The sequence below is a fragment of the Diadema antillarum genome, unplaced genomic scaffold (assembly GCF_040938485.1).
Source record: "Diadema antillarum isolate AM-2024a unplaced genomic scaffold, OU_Dant_1.0 seq00001076_RagTag, whole genome shotgun sequence".
Lineage (NCBI taxonomy): Eukaryota > Metazoa > Echinodermata > Echinoidea > Diadematoida > Diadematidae > Diadema > Diadema antillarum.
In genome coordinates this window covers 196,342-223,498 of record NW_027271899.1, presented here as the reverse complement: position 1 = coordinate 223,498, position 27,157 = coordinate 196,342, and the positions used below count along the sequence as shown (strand labels likewise).

Here is a 27,157-nt window from a genome sequence, read left to right as displayed (position 1 = left end):
TATTTTGTTGAATCTTGTGCCAATCTAATTGTCTGACTTTATTCTGTTTTAGTAATTATGTGGTGTGTAATTACACTGTAATATTCTCCGTGGAGCCAACACATCAGTGACAAGAGGCAATCCAGTCAAAGCCTCTTGCAGTGTGATGTGTAGCTGTATCCCTTCTCAGTAATGAGTTGATACCTCTTAATACTGGCATTTAATTGTCTTTCTTTGCTATCTGGGCCCATTAAACGATACATGGAGTTGTGGCGTAGAGAACAGTTCCGGGCGTGTTTGTGATGACCAGTGTAAATTGTGATGTAGATAACAATCAGAATCAAGCCTTGTACACCTTGTGATCACTGATCATTGCAGTTGGCAGGCAAGTGGTAGGGGGAGTGGTAATCGGGTCACGAGTTTGTTTACATTCCACTTGAAATGTCTCTGTTAAAGTTGATGCAGGACTTTGTCTGACTCGCAGTCACATGTTGTATGAAGCCCAATGTTATATCTTCATAACTTTAAAAGAGAAAGTCATTGTTAATATGGTCACATGATAGATTTGCTTCATGTCTAACCTAGCTATCACTTACCTCTTCAATGTCTGAGGTATGACACAGGGTACCATGTCTCACTGATAGGATGGTCAGATGCAAACAATTTATACTAGAATGGTGTACCTATACCAAAACGGTAAAGCTATACAATGAATTTATACGCCTGAACGCTGACTAATGAAACGACGTATAACGAAACCACATGTAATGAAACGACAGTCAGAGCATCATTTTGAACTAGAACTCAATAACGAATCAGCATTCCATCGTGTCCAGTGTGCGTCTGAACGTATGGCGACCATAGAACGGTATAACTGGGTGGGGCTTAATGGGAGCACGCATGAAAGATGACCCCATAGCTGTCACTCATGACTATAACAGCATGCACAGTGGGAAACTGCACGTCCATAAGATGTTTTCCAGAAAGATTGAGATTTAATATCATATGAAAGGTCTGTCAGCTATGATACAATGATTCTACATACGCCGTTTCTTTATCGAGTTTTGGTATAAACTGGCTTGTGTCTGAATGGGGGAATATGAGAAAAATAGAGGTAACTGAAGTCTGAGAGGGCCATAAACAGCAGGCATATTATTTTTTAGACTACTGTCATGGATGTCATATTACTTGAATCATGGGCAGTGCATTATTTTAGACCCCTCATGAAAAACAACACAAATTTAGACTTTGAAACAGTCTATGCAGATCTGTAAATAATGTTTTAGTAGTATGATTTGGATCTCAAGGTCAAGCAATTAGAATTTTTACAGCTTCATTCACTCTGTTCTGGTATCTGGTAGAACTCATAAAACTGTCAACGTCCGGGCTCCTCTATCTGTAAATCAATATGTACCCTCTGACAACATTGGTATGCCGCTGGACTTTGTGTACTCTTGTTTATGGAGCAGTGTCACTAGGCACGTGGAGAGCCCATAGGGCAAAGTACAACATGTACTTAATATTAGACATTTTATCAGGCATGTGCATTTCACTACAACATCTGGCTACAACATGTATTTATTAGACACTACAGATGTATGTCAGGCTTGTGCATTTCAGTGGTAAATTTACCATACATTGGTAAAATGCATTTTTGTTTTAATACATCTTTCTCTCAAACACTGGTACAGGATTCGGCTACATGTGCTATTTTACATGGTGGGTAGAGGGAGTTATGTTATAAATACAGAGATATATTCACCTTATATAATTCTACAGCAGTGACCCACTGCATTTTCTGGGTTATATGTGAATGTCAATTCACCAGCTACAGAGAGAACCCTGTCTGGTGATCCTTAGTTGTCATATGCTTCACTCACATATATTGTTCAGCATCATTTGTTTTCTAAATTACTTCTAAACACATCTTTTCACCATTTCAAAATATTAAACACTTTCAATCGAAACAACTTCATGGATTTGTTTTCCTCCTTTTGTTATGATACCTATCATTTGTATATACTGTATATATCTGACAAGTTACGAGATGAATGCTAAAGTACCATTATCTCGTTTAGTATGTCTGGATCCGACTGGATGTGAACACCAAGCCACTTTTTATGTTGACCACTGACAGTGAAAGGGGCATAATTGTTGGCATTGCAGTGCACTGTAGGGAAAACAAGGCATACACCTATCAAACAGGCTACAGATCACAAAGAAATTAATTGGCATTATTTTGAAAAAAGAGGGATTTATTATCACCTTGCAATTCTTTTCAGATAGAGGTCATCAACTTCATGAGATTTTCAAGATGGGGAGACGTGTTAAAAAGTTCAGTTTATGACCACAAAAAGAAGTTTGTTGAGACTGTCACATATGTTTATTTGTGGAGAAGGCTACAAGCGCATAATGCCAACATCTTTCACTAATAGAGACAATACTGCACTCATGCACTTTTAGCATGGGAAAAAAAAATCTCTGTGTCCTGTTAACTTTGTCTCACTTTTTAGTCTGAGAAGATGGCTGGAAAGCCCATATTCAGTGGCACTAGCTGGTCTTCCATGGGGTCCAGTTGGGTGTGAGGCGGGACCACTTCACCAGTTTATGCACTCTGCTCTTTACGATGAATGAATGAATGCAGTACAATGTAGAGTCTTTTACATGCATGAGTTGTGACTCTCTCATACACGGGACCTCCATTTTATGTCCTATCCAAGGGACACAGTGTCTTGCCTCTTACTAGAGGGAACAGTATGACTACAAACAGCATTGCTCAGTTAGACTCGGGAATTGAACCTGGGTCCTTTGGATCTGGAGGCAGACGTGCTACCAACTGAGCGAGATCACCATCCTACAAGTCAAGTCAATAATAGAATATATGCTCATGATGAATGTTGCCTTGAAGGCGCCCTGATGATTTTGGTGTTGCTTTTATTTTTTTTTTCAATGTTTCTAGGTGGCATCACTGGTCATGGACAGCACTGAGTCTCTTTACCTGGAGAGGGAAGCTAGACGCTGGGCCACTCAGGTTGCCAAAGAGTCCAACCGCATTGAGACGCTAGCCAGACGGATGGATGAATGTCAGCCTTATGTTAATCAACTCAGGGTGAGTTTGCTGATAGATAGATAGATAGATAGATAGATAGATAGATAGATAGATAGATAGAGTAATTAATAGATGGCAGATGTGTAGGTAGATAGATAGGTACAAAGAGGAATAGATAGGTTGATAGATTAATGGGGAGGTAGATAAATAGGTAGATAGATAGGATAGATAGATAGATAGATAGATAGATTCAAAGAGGAATAGATAGGTTGATAGATTAAAAGGGAGGTAGATAAATAGATAGATAGATAGATAGATAGATAGATAGATAGATAGACAGATAGATAGATAATAGATGGCAGATATGTAGGTAGATACAAAGAGGAATAGATAGGTTGATAGATAGATCAGAAGATGAATTGAAAGATAGATAGATAGATGGATAGATAGATAGATAGATAGATGGGTAGAAAGATACCGGATTTATAAACGGATATATAGTGGTAGATTAATGAGGTAGATAAATATGTTGCTAAGTGCCAGCTTGAAAGCTGGATTGATGGATGGGTAGATACAGTGGATGATCAATAAATTTATACCAAGGTAGGAATACATAGGTAGCTGTAGCTTTAGTTGAGTTGTGTATGTTAGGAATGGATAAATGATTGAATTGCATGCTGCTGTTGATGATTCCTCATGTTTTCAGAAGAGATGATGCATAGATTAGCCAAGACAGAGGAATGTACTCATATGTCAATAGAATGACAAAAAGAGTAACAGTTACATCCCAGTCAGTAAATCCAAGCATATTTGCCCTTTCAGCTGATTATCTCAACAGCATGTATGGTTGATGAATACTGAACGATTACGAGTTACGAGTTCTTTGGAATGCTTGGTTTTCATCTTTGACAGAAGTAAATAGAACACCGGCTATAACTTTGTCATTTTCTTGTCTCTCTGCTGTATCAATACCATGTCCACCAAACAAAGAATAGGCACAGTCAGCAATCGTCTTGCTCATGTCTGGCATCGAGGAGGCAGTCTCCTTCCAAATGTCATCATCACAGCTATGAATGTTTGAACCTTGTATCTGGTATACATGTTTATTTGGCCTTTATGTCTATCAGGGATCCGATAATTCCTCAGACAGCGGCTTCTCCCAGGACAAAGACCCGGAGACGAAGTTGGACACTCTGAGGGAGGAGCGGAGGATAGCCGAGACCAACAAACTCAAAGCAGAGGCCAAGCTGGATGTCATGAGGAATGCAGGCAGTAAGCATTTAACCCATTGAAGACGAGTCCCGAGTATACTCGGGCCAAGTGTCTGTGAGAAATGTGTGTTGTAGCAAAATCAAACCGTCCTCAATGAGTTAATCTATCCCTACCACACAAAACTGTCTATTCCAGCATTATAGTCTCCATGCTGTAAAATCAGAAATATGCGCGACTTAAAACATTCACGAATGGGACTGGAACCGACGTCCTTTTTCATGGCATAAAACTTTAAAGAACTGTCACCCATGGAAAAAAAAAAAAAAATAAAAATATATATATATATATATATAGTGGCTCCTCACAAAATTTATGAAAGTTTCATACATGCTAAAATTTTCTGGTTTTACAGTTTGTAGAATGGCAGAATATACCATTGAAGAATTGCTAGTGAGGCTATGTTTTTTGGTTGTTTTTTTTTACGGTCTGTCCTGCCTTCAGTTATTTTAGCTACTGCTTCCGCTGTGAGTGTATGATGATAATAATGATAATAATAATAATGATAATAATAATAATAATGATGATGATGATCAATGATGATGATGATGATAATAATAATAATAACAATAACATTTTATATAGCACATAATACAAGCATAAGTCTCTATGGGCTTTACATTCATAACATTATGCATTAAAAAAGATAAAGCATAGTCAGGAGTTCTGTTGGCGATCTGTTCATTCTTATCATCATAGAGTATGACACCCATTGAAAAAAAAAGAATATAAACACCGTTCTGCAGACTGCCACTGCAGACCGTGGGTGCAGTGATGCATTATGCGTCATGTGTGTAATTGTCACTCCCTGACTGGAGGCAGGTGGCTGAGAATCGGTGATAGATGTAAGACTTGACAGCTTGCTCGTTTGTACCCGCCGAGACCTCCAGTTGTGATGATAGGCAAGATTTCAAAACTAATCATTATACACTAAAGTTTGTATCCAGGGATCGAGTGAAGGTAATAACAAAGTATCATAATTCTCAACATGACATATACCAATTTGCAAGGCTAGTTTATGATTTATTACAAATTTATTTAAACAGACCCTGACCAGTGTTAATTGAAGAGTCAATTGGAGGGATCATAACTGTGTATCAAATCCCAGCCAGTGATAGTGTTCAGAAGTTGTTGTTTCTGTACGTGTCTCTTGTTTGCTTCTGTTTTTGCCATAAGTAATTTAGTGTCGCCATTAGCAAAGTGAGAATTGAAACTGTGACCCCTTGGAAGTTTATGACTATGAGGCGTATCATAAACTTTAAAGGTAATCTAAACATTTTTGGAGACAGCGGGGAAAACAGAAAATCTCAGATGGCCTGCTTTTGAGATGCTTATCTTTGTCGCCTTGTTACTTGCCGCAGTTGACGTGGAGGAGTGGCTGAACAGTGCCTATGAGGCGATGGCGAAGGAGGCTGAGATCGAGGCACAAACACAGTTGCAGCAGCAACACAACCTACAACACCAGCAACACCGGCTGGAGGAGCAGCAACACTACGAGTCCTCACAGAACATGGATGATGAGGTGGTAGAGGAGCAGGGCCATGCCCCCCATGTGGTAAGATGTGGGAATGTGTGTGTGTGAGAATGTGTGTGTAAGATATGCTTGTGTGTATTAGTATGTGAGATTGGGTACTTTGGTCGGTATGCAATAAGTTTCCATTGTGTTTGCTGCACGATTACATTTCATTTCAGTTATTATCAGTAAAATAAATGAGATACGCAGTGTTTTCATTATTAACTTGTAATTTTTACTTCTAGTGCATGAAAAATATATATATATGGTGCACAGGAAGGAATTACTTTTGATTACATTGTCTCTGAATTATGTAAATACTTTCTACTGCTATTTTGTATAGAAAGATTAGTATACTCACTATTTGAATGGAAATGAAATACATACCATTAGGAAAAGAAATGTACCTGTGGTTGTGTGAGTGGATGTTTGGGAGGGGGGCGTAACCTTCATATGCAAAGGAGGAGGGAGAGGATCACTTCTCAAGGGACAGAAAAATGAATCATTCTGATATTGTGATACGTACCACAGTCTACATGAAAAAGAAAATTTTCAGAAATATGGGAGTGTCAGGGAAAGGTGACTAGCAATATCATATCAGTTTATAGGAGGTTGTTGCTTTTTGGAAATGGTGAATTTTGATGGCAGGATAGCATCTATGTAAGTCTGAAATTTTTGACTTAAGCTGTTCACAGAGTTGCTTATTGATTTATTTCAGGAACCAAGAGTAGTAAACATGCATTGCAGTCAAGGTTTGTTTTAGTTTCATGCTCAACAATAAATTAACATAGTAACATTGTGAGCATGATATAACTGCCATCTTTCTGATTGACTAGTTGTCAAATGACACCAATGTGTCAGCTTATGGATAAATTATCAGGCTACCTGTAATCCACTCATCAGAACCCAATTCTGTGCATGGATTGTAAATAATGTAATGCCTGTGTTACTTCCATGTCTCTATGTTGAGAAATATGATTACTGCAATACTAAAACCAAGCACAATGACTACCAGTATCTTTGCTGTGCTGAAAGGTGGGTTTTGGTTGTCAAGGGGTTAATACTCCATCTGTAATTGTTCCTCTGTGTCTCCTCTGTCCGAGCAGCGCGAGTTGCATTCAGACAGCATAACAAGCTTTGACTCGGTGGACGACTTTGTCCCGGCATACGAGGACCAGACCAGCCAGGGTTCCAGCGGCCAAGTCAAGTGTACAGCCATCTTTGATTATACGGTAAGTTCTCGGACAAAGCTTTTCTGTAGGTTAAGTCACACTAAGATATCTGAATACAGGAGTGGAGAATTACTACGTCTGCCAAGTGAGGAGTTTATGTTTTCATTACCATTGGTTTGTTTGTTGGTTTGTTTGTTTGTTTGTCCGTGTGCAAAATAACTCAAAAAATAGTAAACGGATTCGGAAGAAACTTACAGGAAAGGTCGAGAATGACACAAGTGACAGATGATTAAATTTATGTAGTGATCCAGGAATTTTTAGGGAATTTATGAAGAATTTTTGATATTTTGGCAGGTAGGATCAATGAACTTGGGAATTCAGGCTGCGTGTATTTGAAATTTGCATGCACGCACTAAAGTGCGTGCTCTAGTTTCCGTTAAGGCGAGGTGCACCATGCAGCTGGAAGTTTATGACGTAACAAAAGCCTTCTATATTGGAAAATCAGGCGACTTTAAGCATGCATACGTATGGATGGAAATCACTGATCTCTGTGGAAGAACAAGATGTGGAAATGAGCTGCATGCTTGGTGGAGGTCTGCGCTCTCAGAGTGCTTCTCTAGTTATTCGTATTTATTCGGCTTTCAATCACAAAGATCAGTATACAAATGACGCACAGGTCTGAGTGCGTCAGTCGGAATTGTGTGCATAAGGTAACTATGGAATGCTTAACCCACAAGGTGAAGCCGAATGGGTTTAGACTAAATTCCATAGTTACCGCATGCACACTATATTCCGACTGACGCACGAAAAGACATGTGCGTCATCTGATTTATAGAATGGGTAATTTTCTTGCCAAAAACCCATTTTTCTATCGTGTTACCCGATGACAAAATTACTGGATGCATTTCCTTTTGGCTTGGCATACACATACCATGCATCAGTTATTACTGGACGCACGGCCAGCCATGCATCAGTAAATACTGATGCATGGTTGTTTAAGCCAATAGGCGTCTTGTACTGGGTGCGCGAACGCTTGCTTAGTGCGCGAATCTTTATTACAAGTACGCGTACTCTTGCTACAAGTGCGCAATAACATGTTTACCACTGTGACTCAGCGTGCGGCCAGTAAACATCAACACATAGCTTTCGACCAATGAGATCGCAGGATTCTCGCTACCCATTCTATGATATTACATAACACAAAATCAGAACATGCAATGATCAGGTCAGTATCATAAGCTGTAATTTCAATGCTGCATTTACCATCAAATTGGCAATATCTATTTGACATACTTCAGGATCCTTAATGACTAATTTTGTAAGTAATTAGCTCACCTGAGCCAAAGGCTCAAGTGAGCTATTGCGATCGCCCTTCGTCCGGCGTCCGTCGTGCGTCGTGCGTCGTGCGTCGTGCGTCGTCCGTCGTCCGTCGTCCGTCGTGCGTCGTGCGTAAACTTTTTACATTTTCATCTTCTTCTTGAAAACCCCAAGACCGATTTTCATCAAACTTGGCAGGTAGCATCCCTAGGGGGTTAGGAACTCAATTTGTTAAAATGGGCACCATGCCCCACCCAGGGGGCCCCCAGGGGGGCCCAAACCCCCCAAAATTAAGGAATCTGTAAAAATCTTCTTCTCTAGAACCAGAAGTGATAGAGCTAAGTTAATACTATGAGTTAGTACATTGATGACTGTAGTTTCAAGTTTGTTCATGGCAGAATCAGGGGTGCCCCCCTTGGGACCCAGGGGAGGGGGGTGGGGAAGGGTTCTAATGGGGCCTAAATTGTACATTTTCATCGTCTTCTTGAGAACCCCATGACCCATTTTCACCAAACTTGGCAGGTAGCATCCCTAGGGGGTTAGGAAATCAATTTGTGAAAATGGGCACCATGCCCCACCCAGGGGGCCCCCAGGGGGCCCAAACCCCCCAAAATTAAGGAATATCCGCAAAAATCTTCTTCTCTAGAACCAGAAGTGATAGAGCTAAGTTAATACTATGAGTTAGTACATTGATGACTGTAGTTTCAAGTTTGTTCATGGCAGAATCAGGGGTGCCCCCCTTGGGACCCAGGGGAGGGAGGGGGTGAGGAGGGGTCCTAATGGGGCCTAAATTGTACATTTTTATCTTCTTCTTGAGAACCCCATGACCTATTTTCACCAAACTTGGCAGGTAGCATCCCTAGGGGGTTAGGATCTCAATTTGTTAAAATGGGCACCATGCCCCACCCAGGGGGCCCCCAGGGGTCCCAAATCCCCCAAATGAAGGAATCTTTATAAATCTTCTCTAGAATCAGAAGTTATATATAGAGCTGAGATAATACTATGAGTGAGTACATTAATGACTGTAGTTTCAAGTTTGTTCATAGGAGATCCAGGGGTGCCCCTCTTGGGTAGGGGGGGGGGGGGATGGTGGTTGGAAGGGTCCAAATGGGGGCCTGAATTGTACATTTTCATCTTCTTCCTGAAAACCTCATGATGGATTTTTGTCAAACTTGGCAGGTAGCATCCCTAGGGGGTCAGGATCTCAATTTATCAAAATGGGCACCATGCCCCACCCAGAGGGCCCCAGGGGGCCCCCAATCCCCCCAAATTAAGGAATCTTAAAAAAATTGGGCCCTTATTGTACATTTTCATCTTCTACTTGAGAATGCCTGGTCAAATTTTGGTAGAGCTGTGAATAATTTAGATTAGTGACTGCGTGAAAGGTGAACTTGCGATACTCAGGTGAGCGCTAGACCCGCGGGTCTCTTGTTAACAATATACATGTCACAAGGAATACTGAAGAAGTAGTCTATTTGTTCTAAAGATGTGAGAAAGATAAATACAGCACAGAAATCAACTGATTAATGAATCACCCTTATGATGTAATCTCTGATTCATTTGCCTCTATGTAATGACAACGCAAAAGGTTACAAATTTTCATCGAGAGTTAAAGTCTGGCATGATTTGTTTCTCACTGTGCGTCGACAACCGTGTGATCTACAGGCCCAGCGAGATGATGAACTCACCATCCGGGAGAAAGATGTCTTGGAACTAATCGAGGAATCAGAGGGTGATGGATGGGTCAAGGTAGGTCGGCGACCTTTAGGTTCAGTGAAGGCATGATACAGTTTAGCCTCGCATGGAACATTCCAGTCAATGTACTTTTTGCATAGAATTTTCTTTTCGTAGAAGTGTATTTTGCTACTTTTACACATGGAGCCAAGAGTATGACAATTATTTGTTCATTTCAGTTGGCATTAAGATACTGTAAAAGGGGTTATTTTTGTGCAAGTAATTTTTCTCGCTCTGCCGAGTAAGCCGAATTTCGTGTGTTTTTAATTCTGCAGAATCAAGACACTACATAGTGGTTAATATAAAAAGCAAAAATATTTGCATGCTTTTGTTTTTGCCCTAGTTTCTGGTTGCGCGAAATGCGCGAAAATGTCCACTTTTTACAGTACGCCACTGTGACATGAGTGAGCTCACGCCAACCTTCCATTGTAGCTTTTCAATGGGATGCAGCTGAGCTACAAAGTCCTCCATATTTCTTAATATCTTCAGTCCAAGTTGATTTTGGTCTCCATTGCCCCCATTTGCCTTCCCACTTTCCCCGGCATGGCAATCACACATGGTTTATTTCCCCCAAGTGATCATTTCAATTGGAAGGTGGTATCTCCAGGGGGATGAGGTGATTTGAAACTGTACTTATTTAAGGAAATCATTCTCCTTGGGGATGTTGTTGCAAAAGAATGGTCTTGTGAGTTTGGGCAGAATATATACTGATAAATGTGTGATGTATGAATGCGGCATGCCACAGTCAGCTAGAAATCTTCTCTGCTTCGCCACCAGGCCAGGAATCAGCGGGGCGAGGTGGGCTACGTCCCAGAGAACTACATTGAGGTTGAGAAGCTGCGGCTGTCCTTCAGCTCCTCCCCCAGGGGAGATGGCAGCATCAGCCAGCAGGGCGGGGTCCTTGGACACGGCTCCTCCCAGTCCTCTGTAGATTACGAGGTCCAGGCTGTCATGGCGACTCAGGGTGTCGAGGAAGACTCTGGGGAGCCTGGAAGTAAGACTAATCATTGTATGTTTGTTTGTGTGTGTGTGTGTGTGTGTGTGTGTGTGTGTGTGTGTGTGTGTTTCTAATTTTCTTTCATTGCTAATGTTCATTGCTTTACAAATATACAATATGTGATTGTATGTTTTAGGGGTCATTTATGAGGACGGTGGATTTTATACATAAGTGGCTTAGATCATTTACTAGTCGTACTTTTATTGATGTAGGTGTCTCTTCCTTTGCAATGCATTCTTCAAGCATCAAAACTACAGACTTATGCCCATCAAACTTTGTCTTGGTTTGCAAGTAAATGAGTGATGTATTCCCAAATGAGCTCTATGAATGTGATATCTGTTATGTTTTAGAGCTACTATTAGTAGTAATAAGACCATACCAAAAAAAATGATAAGTTCTTGTTTTTTATATGATTGGCAAAGTTGATGTTGACATAAAGGTAGCTTCTTTAAACAAAACAACAACAACAACAACAACAACAACAACAACTTTGAAGTGAAACAAGTATGCTTGATGGATGCCATCACAAATTATGTTCAATTACATTTTTGTGACAGTCTGCATGGTGAGAGCACTGTACGACTATACAGGGAGCTGCAAGGAGGAGCTGTCATTCGAGGAGGGAACGATCTTTAAACTGCTGCGGCGTGATGAGAACGGGGTGGACGATGGGTACTGGGAGGGGGAGCTCTGTGGAAGGATTGGTGTCTTCCCCTCCCTGCTGGTGGAAGAGCTGGTGTCAGATTCTAGACAGGGATCAAGCGATGTAAGTTATAGAACAAATTTTACCCTGTTTACACTCTGTATTAACCCATTCCTGATTCCGCTTAACTATGATAAGTGTGGAATACTCACCAAGTAATATTAGTGTGAACTCTCCGTGTCCTACCCCTTTGTTTCAATGTGAAATGCTCCTACAAACTAGGCATGCTAGACGTAACCTGAAAGGTTAATGATTTCTTGTCAACATGAAAAGCACCTGATGTGATAACGTATGTTTTTAAATTGTATCATCTCCGTAACATAATATACTACTATGCAGTGCATCAGTATTGTACTAAAGTCAAAATAACACCTGTCTTGCATGAGGAGTTTCTTCAGTATTACATGAACAGTTTCAAATATTTGTCTGTTTCCTTTGATGCAGTGAAATATATACTTATGCAGAGATTATTGATTAAAAGTGATCATGAATTATGTTAGAAATTTACAGTGAAAAGAAAATGTGGTGATTGGAGCCTCTTAAAATTGTGCTACATTTTTTACTCCTCAACAAGGCAGAGATAATCTGTTCCTCAGGATATTAGAAGGCAATCATGGAAATGTGTTTTAGCAGTGTAGTCACTGACATTTGCTATGTGATTCTTGTGATGGAATTTTAATCTAAAACATTTGAATGAATAAAGATAGAAATTCTGTGGTCTAACCATTATATACTTTACAATTCGGATCATGTTACATCTTTGGGCGTGATAACTCTTTTGTCAGCTTACCTGACCGATAAAATGATAATTACGTTGTACTCATTTTTTTTATCAGTTCTGAGAAGTTCATGAAAATGTTGATTCATTTATAGGACTAATGTACACCAGTCAGGCATTTGTGCTTCAGAAGGTGTGTATTGCATTGGTTGAATTATGATGATTGGAGATGAAGTTGCTATATCTTGTTTGTCTTCATCCAAAAGACATATCGTCAAAAATGGAGGGTAAGCTTTCCTAGTGACAGTATTTACTTTTTAACAAAAAAAGTATGCAAAGATATTACCAGCAGACACAACACAAACATCGATGTGTTCTATTTAGTTTTATATTCAGCAACAAGTCTGTTTGTGTTATGTGTATTTCACGTATAAGCACTGCACAAGTATTTGTATTCTGTTCATTTTCTTCTCCTATTGCTCACAGCTGAAGCACAAGTCCAAGTCTAAACCCAGAATCAGTCCCTATCAATTCAAGCGAGTTCCCTCAATAGTAGTCAATGACTCGCACTGCTGTTCTCATGGTGGCCACGTTTGTCCCTCTGGTCACTCAATGCACTATGACAATGGTTTTGTAGAGGAAGACTTGAAAAATTCTTCAAAGACACGATCCTCAAACCGTCCCCCTCCTCAGACCCGCCGCTCCCCTCCCCGCTCTTCACCCCGACATCCAGGCCCCTCCCAAAAGACTCGCAGAAATTCTCTTGGGAGATTACCCAAGGGATGCAAGCGACCAGTCCCAAAGAGGTCTCCCAAAAAGGGGGCCTCTTCATCCCACAATACCTGCTGCAGCAGCTCAACTCTATGTAGAGCTGATGTCCATGCGGGCCAAGTCAGACATCCAGTCCAGCCACGTCATGCGGGTAAAAAGGCTTCCACAAACTCGCAGTTTACACATCATCATCATCATCAGACACAAAACTCTCCAGCACCCAATCGAAAACGTCTGCCATCTCCAGAACCTCACCGAAAAAAATCCCATGCGCCTGATATTCGAAGGAGCCCTAAGGAACTTGGTACTCACAACAAATGGTTTCGCATCCAGTCTACAGATGACACCACACTCAAAGCTCACTGTCTCACTTCTTCTTTCTCCTCTTCCACCTCTTCTTCTTCTTCTTCTTCTTCTTCTTCCTCATCATCGTCATCCTCCTCCTCATCTTCCTCGTCATCTGCATCGTCATCTGCATCTTCATCTCTCGTCCACCTTCCACGCCACAATCACCCTTTCTCTGCACATTCCCTCAATCGCTCTATGAATCCCTCCTTGAACATCAATGTGAACCAGTCCTGCAACTTCACGCCATTCCTCACACCGGGGAAACAGAGTGGCAAGAGTCACACGCTGACTCGTTCCAAGAACTGCTGGGATTGCAATGACAATAGCCTCTGCTACTGCAAACCTCAGGCCCCGACTGTCTTGCCAACACGCAGGTCCCCGGTTCAAAACCCAGTCTTTAGCAGGCAGCTCTCTGATGGGGATTGCAAAACTCTTCCTGATGATCTCATGAGTGAACTGAAGCTGACCAGCATTTTAAAGAAGAGCTCCTCAAAACAGAACTGCAGAGATGGAGAATCTTTAAGCAAGCTAGGAAAGTCAAAATCAGTAGTCTTGTGCGTGGGCCAAGCCCCAGAAGAAAAACCAAGTGTTGCCTGTTTGAATAGACGCAAGGAAATCAATGACCCTAATCAAGATGAGCTCAACAACCTTGATAAGAACTACAGCAAGGATATTAAGTCCTTGAAGAAAGCCCTGACTAATGAGGTCAATAGGACGAGTAAGGCACAGATCAGTGTTGCAGACAAGAAAGAAGAAGAAAAAAAGGGCAGATCTTCAAGTAGTCATGATAGTGGTTTAGGTCTTCCAGAGGATGACAGCAATGGCACAAAGGCCATCTCTAATTTTCTGAGTGGTAGAGAAGGTAGAAAGTTGAGTGCAAGCTTCAACAATGGCAGGCCATCCCAAACGGTCAAAAGTTTACTAGAGCAGAAGCGGTCGACCTCAATCCCAGATCTTAGTCTTGTGGAAGGGATGTACAGCACCAGGATTGCACCCCCTGTCAACCCACGAACAGACAGTCTGTGCAAAGGACCATCTGTTGCATCTACCCACCCCAAAAGCTCAGAAAACTCTGGTGAAGAAACTTCCTCACCACCAAGAATGTCTGCAGAGACCAAGCTTGTCCACAAGGAGAGCCAGCAAGAGTCGAGCCCTGCTGAAAAACCATCATATGCTCAGGCAGCAATCCAGGAAGATGAGAGTAGCAAGACAAAATCTCAGTCAATTACAAATCAGTATGCAAAAGTAGCTAGGAATAGAGATGACAAACAGGTTTCCAAACAGAGGAATGCCAAGACAGAGGATAACTCAAGCCTGAAGCCCGACTACACCATACCGTTGTCCCTCATGGACCGTCGTGCCGTCTCCCTGGATGATGCTTGTCCCACTCAAGAAAACGTGTGGAATGAAGAAGGACCGAGTAACCATGATCGAAAGACAAGTTGTCCAACAGCCTCCTTGATATTTCAACAAAAGCAGAAGGCTCAGAATCCTCCAAATTACCGCAAAGCCAGCTGTCCTAATCCCTTGAGTGGGAACAATGCGAGGCGTATCTCCAGTCGTGTCATTAGTCCAACCTTGGAACGCCATCTCCGAAATCTGAACTCCTTCTGGTCCCAGAATCGTGCCTCTGTAATCGTTAATAACTCGCAGGACCAAGATTCCAGCAGCACTTCCCTTGCCCCGCCTCAAGGCACCAAACCCCGTAGCCTCTCACTTCGGGCCAACACCCTTCAGGATCACAATCGAGAGAAATCTGGTAGGTCCCGCAGTTGCTCCCCTGCTAGGAACCGACAGAGTGCCCCTTCATCAAGCCTTGGTGCACTTCTAAATGTCAAGGCATCACCCGCCACACAAGATACACCAAGCAGCACAACAAATGTCATCCCTATCCCCTCCACCACTGCCTCCACAACGACCACCACTATAAGCAACGCCACCACCAGCACCTCACCCACATCCAACTTCAGCTCCAGCCCCGGGAACAGCACAAGACTCTCCCGGAAGCAGGCACGCTAGTCCATTCCTCTTTCTTGCCTGCCTGCCCGTCCACTCTCAGGTGCATTGTGCTGCATTCATGACAGGATGAATGGGGAAAGGCTTGAGATTGACTTACATGGCTCCGGTGGCACCAGAGTTCCATTTCCTTCATCTAGTGCATGAATTTGCAAAGAACAGTGAATGAAATTTGTCTTGAAAGCCACACATTATCTCTGTGAATTACTATTATAAAGTTAGAGTCATGTGTACACATGCCTTACAGAGGTTTCTATGTCTCAAACATTCCCAAAAGATTAATATCCACATTTTCCTCGAGAACTTATTGGTTTCTCACTTAGGTTCATTTGGATGCTGATCTGTTTGCAGTTTATCAAAACTTTTCTGGAACAACTCTTTCCCCTTTTTGTGCACACACACACACACACACACTCACACACACACACACACAGACATGCATACATACGCACACATGTGCATCCACGGATTCAGACACAGCTGCAAACATTCTAAAAATCTATCCACGACCTTGTATCATCCTGCTGTTGAACGGTGCTTCAATGCATGAATTCGTCACGCATGCACTCTTTCAATGACCCATTCTCCCCTTCCCCCCTCCCTCCCCACCCACCCTCCCCTACCCCACCCTCCCCTACCCCATCCTCCCCTACCCCACCCTCCCTTACCCTACCCTCCCTTACCCTAATTCTTTAAGTCCTACCTCCAACGTGTCCAAGTGAAATATCCCACAATGCATATGATCCCAAAGATATTCTCATTACTACACATATTCTCATTACTACACATCTGTTGTTATTTACAGTGTTGCAACTTTTACATGTCATAGCATACGTGGATGTATATTCCTCCCCATGTAAAAGAAATGATGAGCTTCTATACCTTTGCCCCTACTTCGGTCACAAGATGTGCAATCTTAGGACAGAACTTACATTTTATCCAAAGTAGGTGTCAGAGCAAGATGCAAATTTGATTGTTTACCCATAGTGACATTTTTAGCACATCAAAAAGACTCCCTACAAAACTCTCCAAGATATGATGGTTGGTGTTACAAACCTCCACAAACATGAAATATATTGATTTTGAAGATATAATTGAAAAATTGAGTTTCAACTCGTCTAAATCATTTAAAAGTGAATCCTTTCATCTCCTTCCTTGTCGTTATCCATGCAAATCAGTACCAAATATCTCTCTGAAAGATTTATTCTTTCTCTTATGTCAAAGTACCTATCACATAGTATCACTTTTTGCTGAATAATTTTAGGAGTTTACCCCTTAGCCCCAGCCCCCCCCCCCCTTCAAAAAAAAAAAAGTGTCCTCAAAATCCTTCTGTGAATGTACTTCTGTACTGTCTTGAATTACAATGTACATGTTTCATGAATGGTTGCATGTTTGCATGGCCTGTGCACTGGTAGACTGCAAAAGAAGCTTACACATGCTTGGGTGAGATACGATAATGTTCGAACCTATAATCAGTAGGTCTCAATGCTGTCATCACATGTATGGTAACTTCACCACCGGAAAAGGTCACAAGCCAGGAGATACAGAGGCCACTATGATAGCTGTTATTTAAAGTTTGCATGTCACGACTGTCCTTTCAGCAGTTTATCAGGATGTTGGAAATGACTGAATGTCATAGATATCATTTGTATTAATTTATGCTGAGTCATGTCCAATACAGTGCCATATACTGTAAACAAGCACTGTCCACATGCATTTCAATTCTGTAAATGTCGCGAGAGCCAAGATTTGCCAAATTTAGATGCACATGGAAGTTCTTGTCTACACTTTAAGTGCTAAATGCCAGTGACAATTTACAAAATTTCATGCCATGAAAAATACTGTCAGTCCCATTTCACGAAAAATTTCATTCTGTGAAATTATTTTGTTTTATAGTATAGTGATTTCTTTTTCATTACAACTTGCTGCACAAAGAAATCAGAAGAAAACCATTGACTGTCAGAAGTAGAGAAAACAGTCATTTTTAAGGGTTGTAGTCTTAATTTATGAATTGTTTGGGAAAACACCCCTCACATGCCAGGCAGAAATAGGGCCTATATTCAATCCAGACTTGAACTACATCAAATCTGCCATGCAGTAGATATGTCAGAGCTCTTCATTCATGATAAAAATGGATTAGAAGTATTGTAAATTGATGTTTTCTTCACAAACCAATTTAGAAAAAAAAAGTGAGAGGCGGTTTGCACAGTGCATTCATTTTCACTGCTTTTCACTTTCACTATCAGACGTAGAGAACACATTTTAAGTGAAGTTGAGGTCAAAAGTGCTCTATGCTATTCTAATACAAAGTGCCATCTTGGTTAAGATATGAGAGCATTGACGCTGTAGAAATTACAGTTTATGGCATGTGACAAAATTAAACCAAACAAATCATCTTCAGTGGCAGGCATTGCCTCCCCCTGTGCATCAGGACCCTCATATAGAGTTTCAGTTATTTTGGCCAGCTGCCAAAATGTTCACAACGCTCCCAAGGAAGTTTGCCTTGGGAACAGTGAGAGCTGGCATCTATGAAGAAGCACCCTGATAGATTTAGATATGCATAAACAAAAGGAGAAGAGTTGATCAGCCTTGCTCAACGTCATGAAGGCTGGTTCCATAATTATGACAGTCACAACTTCCCGATGATAGTGTAAAACTGCTACTTTCTGTATGCTATCAAGGAAATACATTGTTATGCCCTTCATCCAGTGCATTGTGTAAACTTCGCCTGTTCTGTGAGTTTAAGCACACCTTTCGTGGAATGCAATATTTTCTGATTTGCTTTGTTGAAGTGACTGGCTCATTCCGATTCCACTATTATATTTTGTTGATGCAATTACAGTCTAGACATCACATTGTTCTTTTGCTGGTTTCAAGCAGCATTTCAGTATAAGCTGATGGAATGTCATGCTGACAGAATGCTCAAGTTATTTGTAATAATCCACATAATTTTCTTCTTGATCCCCCCCCCCCCCCAACCACCACTACCAATCTTGTAGGGAGAAAGTCTTACGTTATCACCAGATTATGAGAGTGCGGAACCGAGTTTCCCGCCGCCAGACTTTTCCCCACCGGAGTACTCGCCGCCGCCTCTCCCGATTACCGTCAAACAAGACCTGGTTCACGACCCGGATTACGAAGAGGTGGACAGGACGCGTCCTTCGTCTGTCAATGAACTTTGTAAGACTTTGGTCTCCTTGATTTTCACTTTTTGGCAGTGATTAAAATCCAATATGCAAAACTTGCGTAGTGTGTATGCGTGTATGTGTGTGTGTGTTTGTGTGTGTGTGTTTGGTGCAGGGAAAATTAAATATAATGTTCACGGAATGATATTGTACTTTATTTAGCAATGCTTCTTTTAATCTTTGTGTTGACATTTCTTCAAGGTAAATATTTTGCCACATAGTAGTGCTTATGGTACTTTTAATGAGCATACATTTGCCACATGGTTTAACATTTTTCAATAAGATTGTGTATCATGTACTCTACCTATTTGTCCATATCTTTGCAAGGTATAGAGTCCTGTGTGTTATACACATACATTTTTTTTTCTCTTTGTTATCTGTAGCTTCTCCTAGAGGTGAATATGGATACATGATTCCGTCTCCCAGTGTTGAGATGGCAAGGTCTGTGCCTGCTAGCCCTGTGTCCTCCATATCATCAACAGGGTCTTTCAAACCGGTAAATAGTCTTACAACAAGTCTGAATCTATTTCTCCTTCTTTTCTTTTGAAGATTACTGATTCCTTCTTGTGTTAATTTGTTTGCATGCATTAGGGAAGAGACATCACCATCTGCTGTTGTTATTCCCACACACAGTGGCAAGCTATATGATGTTACTGCAGAATGCACTTTATCAAACTGTCCATGACTCTTTTTCCCTTAACATGACAGTGAATTGTATGTAAATTCACATCAGTGAGGGCTTTAATGGGAATTATCTGCAGTGATATACTCTCGAATAGTCCAAAGCAATGCCATTTCAGAAATATAAGTCAAAACCAGGTAGAAGAACAAGACTTACAGTATGTTGCTTGCTTGTGAGGTGTCATTATACAAGTACATGTATTTACTCAAGTATTCATTCTGTATTAGCACAATGTGAACCGCATCATGTTAAAATATTAATTTCTTTTTTGAATGACAGTTTTCATATCCATTCAAGACTCCTCTCAAAATTGAAATGGCTTAATTTCAAATATTGCTGAACTTGACTGACTGAGCTATGCAGCAATGTTTAAGGGCTCAATAAATACTCAAACATACAGAAGTTTTGAAGAGTTTCCTGTCATGATCAGGATAATAATATCACTCTGCTCGTAAACCATTTCTGAAATGGTCAATATTGTCTGGGGAGGTATCCAGTATGGCAAGTCTGGTCACTCACAGATTTTGTCTTTGTTTAGTATTAAACCATCACTGTCCAGTGCAATTTTTTTTTTTTTTTTTGCTTTTTGCTTTAATTTGACAACACAAGGAAACACTAGCTGCTGTGTAGTAGGACCTTGCAACTCACATTTTTTAAAAATTGAAAGCACAGTGTAACAATGCCTCCAGAGCAAAAAAACAAAAACAAGAACAAAACTCAAAAAACCTTTATTCATTTGGATTCAAAATCTTTGTATTCCAGCCTTGACATCAGTCTTTAAACGTTTCCTTTGGTTTCTTCCAGGCACGGGCCGCACCACCTCCCCCATCAGGGAAGAAAAAGCCAGAATCCGCCAAACAATTGGAGTACGAAAACACAGCAGTATCCAACACGTAACCCTCTGACAGTGCCACATGTTTTCTGATCAGGTCTTAGCGTGATGTTGGACTGAGTATTTTGTGTCAACACTGATTGTTTTTTTTTTCATCTAATTCTTATTGATGAAAACACAATTTACCAGTCCTAGAAGTTCTCCATCACAATACTACATTGAGCCTGTAAGCTTGGTGTAGTAAACTGTTACCCTCTAGGATTTCATTCATTTATGGGCATTCCTTAGAAAAGCATGATGGTATATGAAGCTCATGGAGAGCTGTGGTATTAAAACATGGGGTGTATTTCTGGGAGATACATGTTAATATTCAAGGTGGTTTTTTTTTTAAGATCAAAACTGGCAGGAATTGCAAATAACTATGCCTTTGAATTTTATTACTCTGTCCAAGAGATGTGAACGAAAGATATTTTAGATTGATCCTGTACAAATCAAAAAGTGTATTGTAGTTATGGTGCCTTGGCCTTTGCATAATCCATTTACTCTCAGAGTCTCATATCTTACAGTCTTAGAAATTCTATAATTATATTTAAATACTTCTGAATATTGTCATCACTTTTAGAAGATGAACAGCGCAATGATCTCTTTCTTTTAATTTTATTTTTTTTTTTAAAGAAATCTGTCTTTCTAGAATTCTGATCAGGGTAGAGCAGTTATTACTAAAATTAGGAAATGTCACCATTAATCAAGAATTCTTCCTCATTTTTTGCATTTAATGAGTATTATTTGAAAAGGGTGTATCTGTAGGTGAAATGTTTTGATGTCAGCCTAGCAATGTGAACAAGTACATTTGTCTGTCTGTGATTTTGTGGTGCTTCATACACTTGTAGGAGTATGTGAGATATACTCTATAAACAGCAGAACAATTATTTGCCATGTGTGTGCTCTACAGTAAGCCTGTAATTATTGCGAGAAGCAATATCTTTGTTTTGATTATATCATTTTGTAGATCAGGGTGCTCAAATGCTATCTAGCATATATATATTGTGCATAACACTGCACTTGTGATCATAGGAAAAGGAGCCTGCTCTGAATTAATTATCTTTTTGATACATGAATGTTTAATTCATTATTAATTATGTGTAAATAAGAGTTTATCAGATGAAACAATATTTTTCATACTTCTCTTTGAATTTGTATATACTTTTTTTTTCTTCTGACATGCATCTTTTCGTAGAATGATGATCATGTATATACACAATGTGAAATAGAATATGTTTTATGGAATCTTTCATAACTCCCATGTCGGAACTTTGTATGTACACTGTGAAGCACAGTGAGATATTTAAGTGCTCATCATGAATAGTATTGATTGCCCTGATGTTAACTTAGTATCAGCCTGGTTGCAAAATGAAAAATAATACCATGTTCCCTTAGCCAAGTTGTGGGAGTTCCATATCACTTTAAAACAGCAGAAGCATCTTGGCTAAAAAAAAGAATAAGAAATGCCAATTTAATTGAAACCACATGTCTGTCAGAAGGAATCATGCTCGTACTATTTTATGACTCTGTAGATTTTTTATTGATTGAACAATCTCTGATATGGAACGTACAGTGCACTCCCGTTATAACGAAATGCTCGGGACCGGCAGTTTTCTTTCGTTATAACGAAATTTCGTTATAACCGAACAAATCCAATATATAACGAAAACAAGGAACCACGTATATATATCATATGTTTGCTGAATACTCATCATACACTGGAAAGCTATGTGAAATGTGATGGGATAACTGTATTACAATAATAAACGCAAGTTCCCCTCAGAAACTGTGCGTGACACAAGGATCGAACACACAGTGGTGTGAAGCGTTCACCCATGCGGAGACGCTATAAATGCTCTTTCCGCTACGTATTTTCGAAAGCAATTCGCATTTCGTTATAACGGAGCACATTTCTTTTGTTTTTCTTTGTCTGTGGCGCTCGGAAAAGACTTCGTTATAACGGAAATTTCGCTATAACCGTGTTCGTTATAAACGAATTTTGGACCATAGACTTTAATGGTGATAATTTTGGGACCAGAAGATTTACTTCGTTATAACGAAATTTCGTTATAACCGTGTTCGTTGTAACGGGAGTGCACTGTACTTGTAAATCAATCAAGTTATGTTTTCATATGTATTACGGTAATCTGTGCCTCTCAAATCAATGTATGAAGGGATGTCAAAGAGAAATACTTGGCGGCAGTGCCGTATATAAAGAGAGTCTGGCCAACTCAGCCATGTCGTTACCGCGCGTATTACGCGTTACAGGGTTAGCGTGTACGCTCAGACGTAACAAAATAACCAAGCCAAATAAGGGGTAGTTAACAATGAGCACTGCGTATGAGCGCACTTAAGTAACGACATGGCTCCACAAAGATCACGAGACCCGTTTTGACCAATCACAGGCTTCAAAACTCATGAGCCATAAACCGAGTTGGCCAGACTCTCTTTATATACGGCACTGCTTGGCGGTTATTTTCAGCAGAGTTTTCAAATTTGACACAAATTAGCAAGAGCTATGTGCATTTAGCTAAAAACAGTAGGAACTCTTTCTGTGTCTCTATTAGCTCAGTCCCAGTCCCTTGATAAAAATCTTTGGTGTACTACAGATATAGACACTGCTTGAGCATATTTCGCTTTATCCAGCTACATCACTGATGGTGTATGGCTGGCAGCCAGTCCTAACATGGCCGGATAGCAGAGGTTGGACTGTACATGTGTATGGGACTAATGTCCAGAGTGAACCTTGTAATTCACATATGTGATTTGTAAAATCCATGTACTCGTGGAATTTGACAAAACATGGTCTATTACAAAGGGCTGATATTTGAATATTTTGTCAGCTGATGTGTCATTGAAACTATGAAAAGTGTTAACAATGAGAATATATGCCAGCAGTCCCCCTGGTGGGAGCTTCTTCTCAAATGTGTATTCTATCTGGTTTCAATAAAATGTGTGTACTTTAAAGTTCTTCTAGTCACATATTTTGTACTTGACTTTGTGAAATAACTGCGTTCTCTGACCTATTGTAACAAGCTTGCTCTCTCTGTTCACTTTGTACAAAATGTGTCTTTAAGAATTTGTCTGAGTATTCAGAACAGCTTGAGAAGACTTTTAGCGTAATCTATTGACAGTGCCTGGAGTAGTGCCATATACATGTAGTGTTATTTGCTTACAAACTTTGCTGGCGTGCTAGTACTTACTACAAACGTGTGCAATATGAGTAATTCTGATTTCTTGCATATTTTTCTATCAAAACTTGATGGCATTGGCATGGAAATCAGTTGAATGATTGACGAGTACAAACAGTCTCTGCAGACTTTCTTGCATCTTCGTGACATAAGAAACTGACGAGATATGCAAATACATCTACATCCCTCTTTGCCTTTCGTCTTGCAAAAAAATAGAGAAAGTAAAGTTACTTTTTTCATACCCTTCAAAATGCATTTGATGTGAAATTTGTGTGTTGTCAAATATTGAAACACCGTTTTGTTTTCAAAACTACTCTTAAATTCAGTTGGTCAGAAAGAGATATGTAACTGTTTTCCATTTTCAACATGTAAAAGACAAAGTTTAAAGAAAATGTCACATTGAAGTCAAGGTCAACAGATACATTTTTGACACAAGTTGCCTTTGAATTGTCAAGTAGTTTTGTTAAAGAGGTTAAGGGCAAAAACATCATTGTGTATGGTTATAGTATGTTGGCAAAAACATCATTTTGTGTGGTTATATTATGTGGAAATTCTCATACACACATTATCATGAGGAGTATGAAAATTGAGGTGCTATTGTGTAACCAGAAAAACTGGAAACTATTCTTATGTTGTGATGCAGCTCAGTCTCCACTTTAATCAATCAGCAGGCATCTCTCAGACTGCAGGCAAATATGTCTGACCACTTTATTAAAAATACGTATATGACATGTAGAAGTCACTTCATTTAATCATGGACCTACAACAAATTAATTGACCGATTATTAATTGTGCTGAATGATTTGAATGATAATAAAACTCCAAATTGTTCTGAGGTGGCTTCTATATTATCTGTACTTGAGTAAAATTTGACAACTTCTACGCCCTAGGTTTATGCGCATCATTCTCTTATATTCTTTGATAGCATCTAGAAATTACATGTCGTCTCCTTTTGCTATATACATGTAAATCCTGTATTTATCGTACACATTGTAAATACTTGTACACATGTAAAATACATAAAATCATGTCTAATACATTCTGATCAAAGCCGTCAATTAGTCTTGTTCATAACAAAGGTCATAGTTTATGGCATCTTTATTTAATGTTTGTCATTTGTCAAATTGTGTGTATTTTATTGTGTCAATTAAAGTCGCCATTTTACCCTCTACCCATGGATTACGAGTCTTTATGAATTGTTATTATTCTGTGTGTTTCAGTGCAGGCAACTCCCATAGTAATGAAGTCATTGGGATCGGCAGTTTTCTTTCAGGATGTCAGAATTTTGTCAAAGCAGAACAATGCACCATTTTTACATAATATATCTGGGTATATATATATACATATTGTGAAACAAGGTTTCTTTGCTCAAAGTTTTCGCTATTATATATATATATATAGATAGATAGATAGATATAGATATATTGTATGGTCAACCTTGCTTAAGTCGACTTCACCCAAGTCGAATAATTGCCTACATCCAAGGTCTTTTCAAGTCCGTCCCTCTTTATATTCTATTGATTTTAATCCCTCATTAATCAATTTTCTTTAGGTTGAAGCTATTTCTTCAGTCCGAACAGATTTGACTTTAGACAAGGATGATTGTATTTATATATAAAAAGTTCAGTGTATACCAAGATATCTGGGGCTAGTTAGTGAGTTAGGGTAGGCCTCTCTGGTTACTACTCTACTCTTGGTGTGGCAATGGAATAGTATGTAATCTGGCGGGGGATATCAAGGGCATCTCTCTCTCTCTCTCTCTCCTTCATAAACACAGACTTAAAAGGACAATGATATAGTACCAAGATTCATACTAACTATGTCAATTGAGGGAATACAGCACTACTAATAGAACACATTAGTGAAAGTTTGAGAAAAAGTGGACAACCCACTAAAAAGTTGTGATCTTTTTAAAGTTTTGGTGCTGCCATTGTTGGATGAGAAGGCTGAAATATTTGTGTATGGTAAAAATATGAAAAAAACTCCCAACATATTTTTTACTTTTCTAGTTTTTGATGCAGTGATGGCTGCACCAAAACTTTTAACATTCTTATATTTTCATTAGTTTCTCTGATTTTGCACATTCTTTCACTACTGTGTTCTACTAATATCGCTGCATTCACCCAATCCACATGTATATTTGGGTTTCAATCCCCTCTACGATTTCAACGGGACTTTTAGACAGACTCCAGATAACTTCCAATGATGCCTTTGACAGATCATTCTGTATTTCAAATATACTCGATATTAGCTCATATGCATAAAATAAAACTTTTCACGCTGTGGATAAAAAATATGATTTCTTAAAATGTATTTTCCTCCAAATGGTAAGCTGTATTCAATATGATTACAGAAATAAAGAAGTAATACAAGCTTCATTTTTTAGAATCTATTTTTCAAGTAAAATTATCAAAAGATGTTGCATTGTATTCAAATTTAAAAATAAGGTCAGAATTCTCCATTGACTTCTACACATGAACAGATAATAAGCATGCTAAAAACAAAAGACTTGTAGGAAGCATGTATTCAGCTTGTGTAGACAAGAACACAATAATCTTGGTGGACCTCTAGCAGGGTCATAAATGACACAAGATAGAAAACAATTCAGATAAACATCAACAAATGAAATACTCCGGAACAAAAATATATTACCGTTATAATGAAATCTCACTAACATGGAACCCTGTAGGTAGGACTGCAGACAGTCCTTTAGCTCCGATGAAAGATGTGGAAGTCATATAGCATGTTTGTGTCAGAGTATTTCCTGAGGCAACTTTATACACATGTATTTCTAAACTTGCATTGAAACTACTCAACTATACTCAGGATGAATATTCAGTTTATTCATTTAGCAATGGGAAAGTTAATCTTGAAAATTGAAAATTTTCATATTCGTTATGCCATCTTGTGTAATTTCCAGGACAGTGTGACTCCATGGTAGTCGACCTGCTGTCATTTGTTCATATGCCTATGGTATCTTCCAGTAACCTTAAGATAAAGAGTTTTTTTTTTTTTATTGTAGTATGTGTCTTTTCCCGGTTGCCATCAGAATGTGTAGGACATAACGTTCTAGAAAACAAGAGCGTTAACCCGTTGAAGACGAATTCCGAATTTGCTCGGGCAGGGATCTATGGGAAATGCGTGTTGAAGCAAAATCAGCCCATCCTCAATGGGTTAAGATCACACCTTTAATAGCAGAAGTCATTCACCACACAGGAAGACGTTCTAGGCTGGACTGAGCGTATTTCACTTTGGAATTGAAATGTATGCGGACTATACCAGACTACTATTAATAGGTCAGTCACATTACGTCATTTACAGAAGTAACGAAGGCCCTCTGTTACAAGAACACTCCTGCAAGCGGATCATTAAAGCATCCACTAAAAGAACCTTACATCATGGACTAAATGTCTGAGTTATTTTGTGTCCATGTATTTAACAGGGATCAACTATGGTACTGCCATTATTCATTAAAATACTTGAGTTGATTGTTGAAAGCAGACGAAAAGGCAAAAATAACAAGATCAAAACACAGCCGTGATTTGTATAGCTCAAAATTTGTTTTCATTTCCTTGTATTCCTTTTGGCAAGCTGTAATTTGAAAAGGACATCTCACATTTGGAGGTGGCTATGCAGTCA

The 27,157-nt window shown here is 39.6% G+C and overlaps 2 protein-coding genes across 2 annotated transcripts in view; both read left to right on the top strand.

Moving 5' to 3' along the window:
• The window catches only part of LOC139743393 (uncharacterized), a 75,085-nt gene extending 59,496 nt beyond the window's left edge, over positions 1-15,589 (top strand). The window contains exons 11-20 of the mRNA XM_071653878.1: positions 2,939-3,088; positions 4,156-4,300; positions 5,659-5,852; positions 6,917-7,042; positions 9,965-10,048; positions 10,811-11,027; positions 11,588-11,796; positions 12,938-13,055; positions 13,089-13,580; positions 13,701-15,589. Coding sequence (XP_071509979.1) covers positions 2,939-3,088; positions 4,156-4,300; positions 5,659-5,852; positions 6,917-7,042; positions 9,965-10,048; positions 10,811-11,027; positions 11,588-11,796; positions 12,938-13,055; positions 13,089-13,580; positions 13,701-15,589 — 3,624 coding nt within the window. The remainder of the gene's footprint in view (positions 1-2,938; positions 3,089-4,155; positions 4,301-5,658; positions 5,853-6,916; positions 7,043-9,964; positions 10,049-10,810; positions 11,028-11,587; positions 11,797-12,937; positions 13,056-13,088; positions 13,581-13,700) is intronic.
• A 2,470-nt stretch (positions 15,590-18,059) lies between these two features.
• Positions 18,060-20,387, top strand: LOC139743392 (uncharacterized). Its single transcript, XM_071653877.1, has 4 exons — positions 18,060-18,098; positions 18,586-18,766; positions 19,155-19,267; positions 20,258-20,387. Exons 1-4 carry the CDS (start codon positions 18,060-18,062, stop codon positions 20,348-20,350), a joined length of 426 nt encoding a protein of 141 aa, XP_071509978.1. The 3' UTR covers positions 20,351-20,387.
• The last annotated feature ends 6,770 nt before the right edge of the window (positions 20,388-27,157 follow it).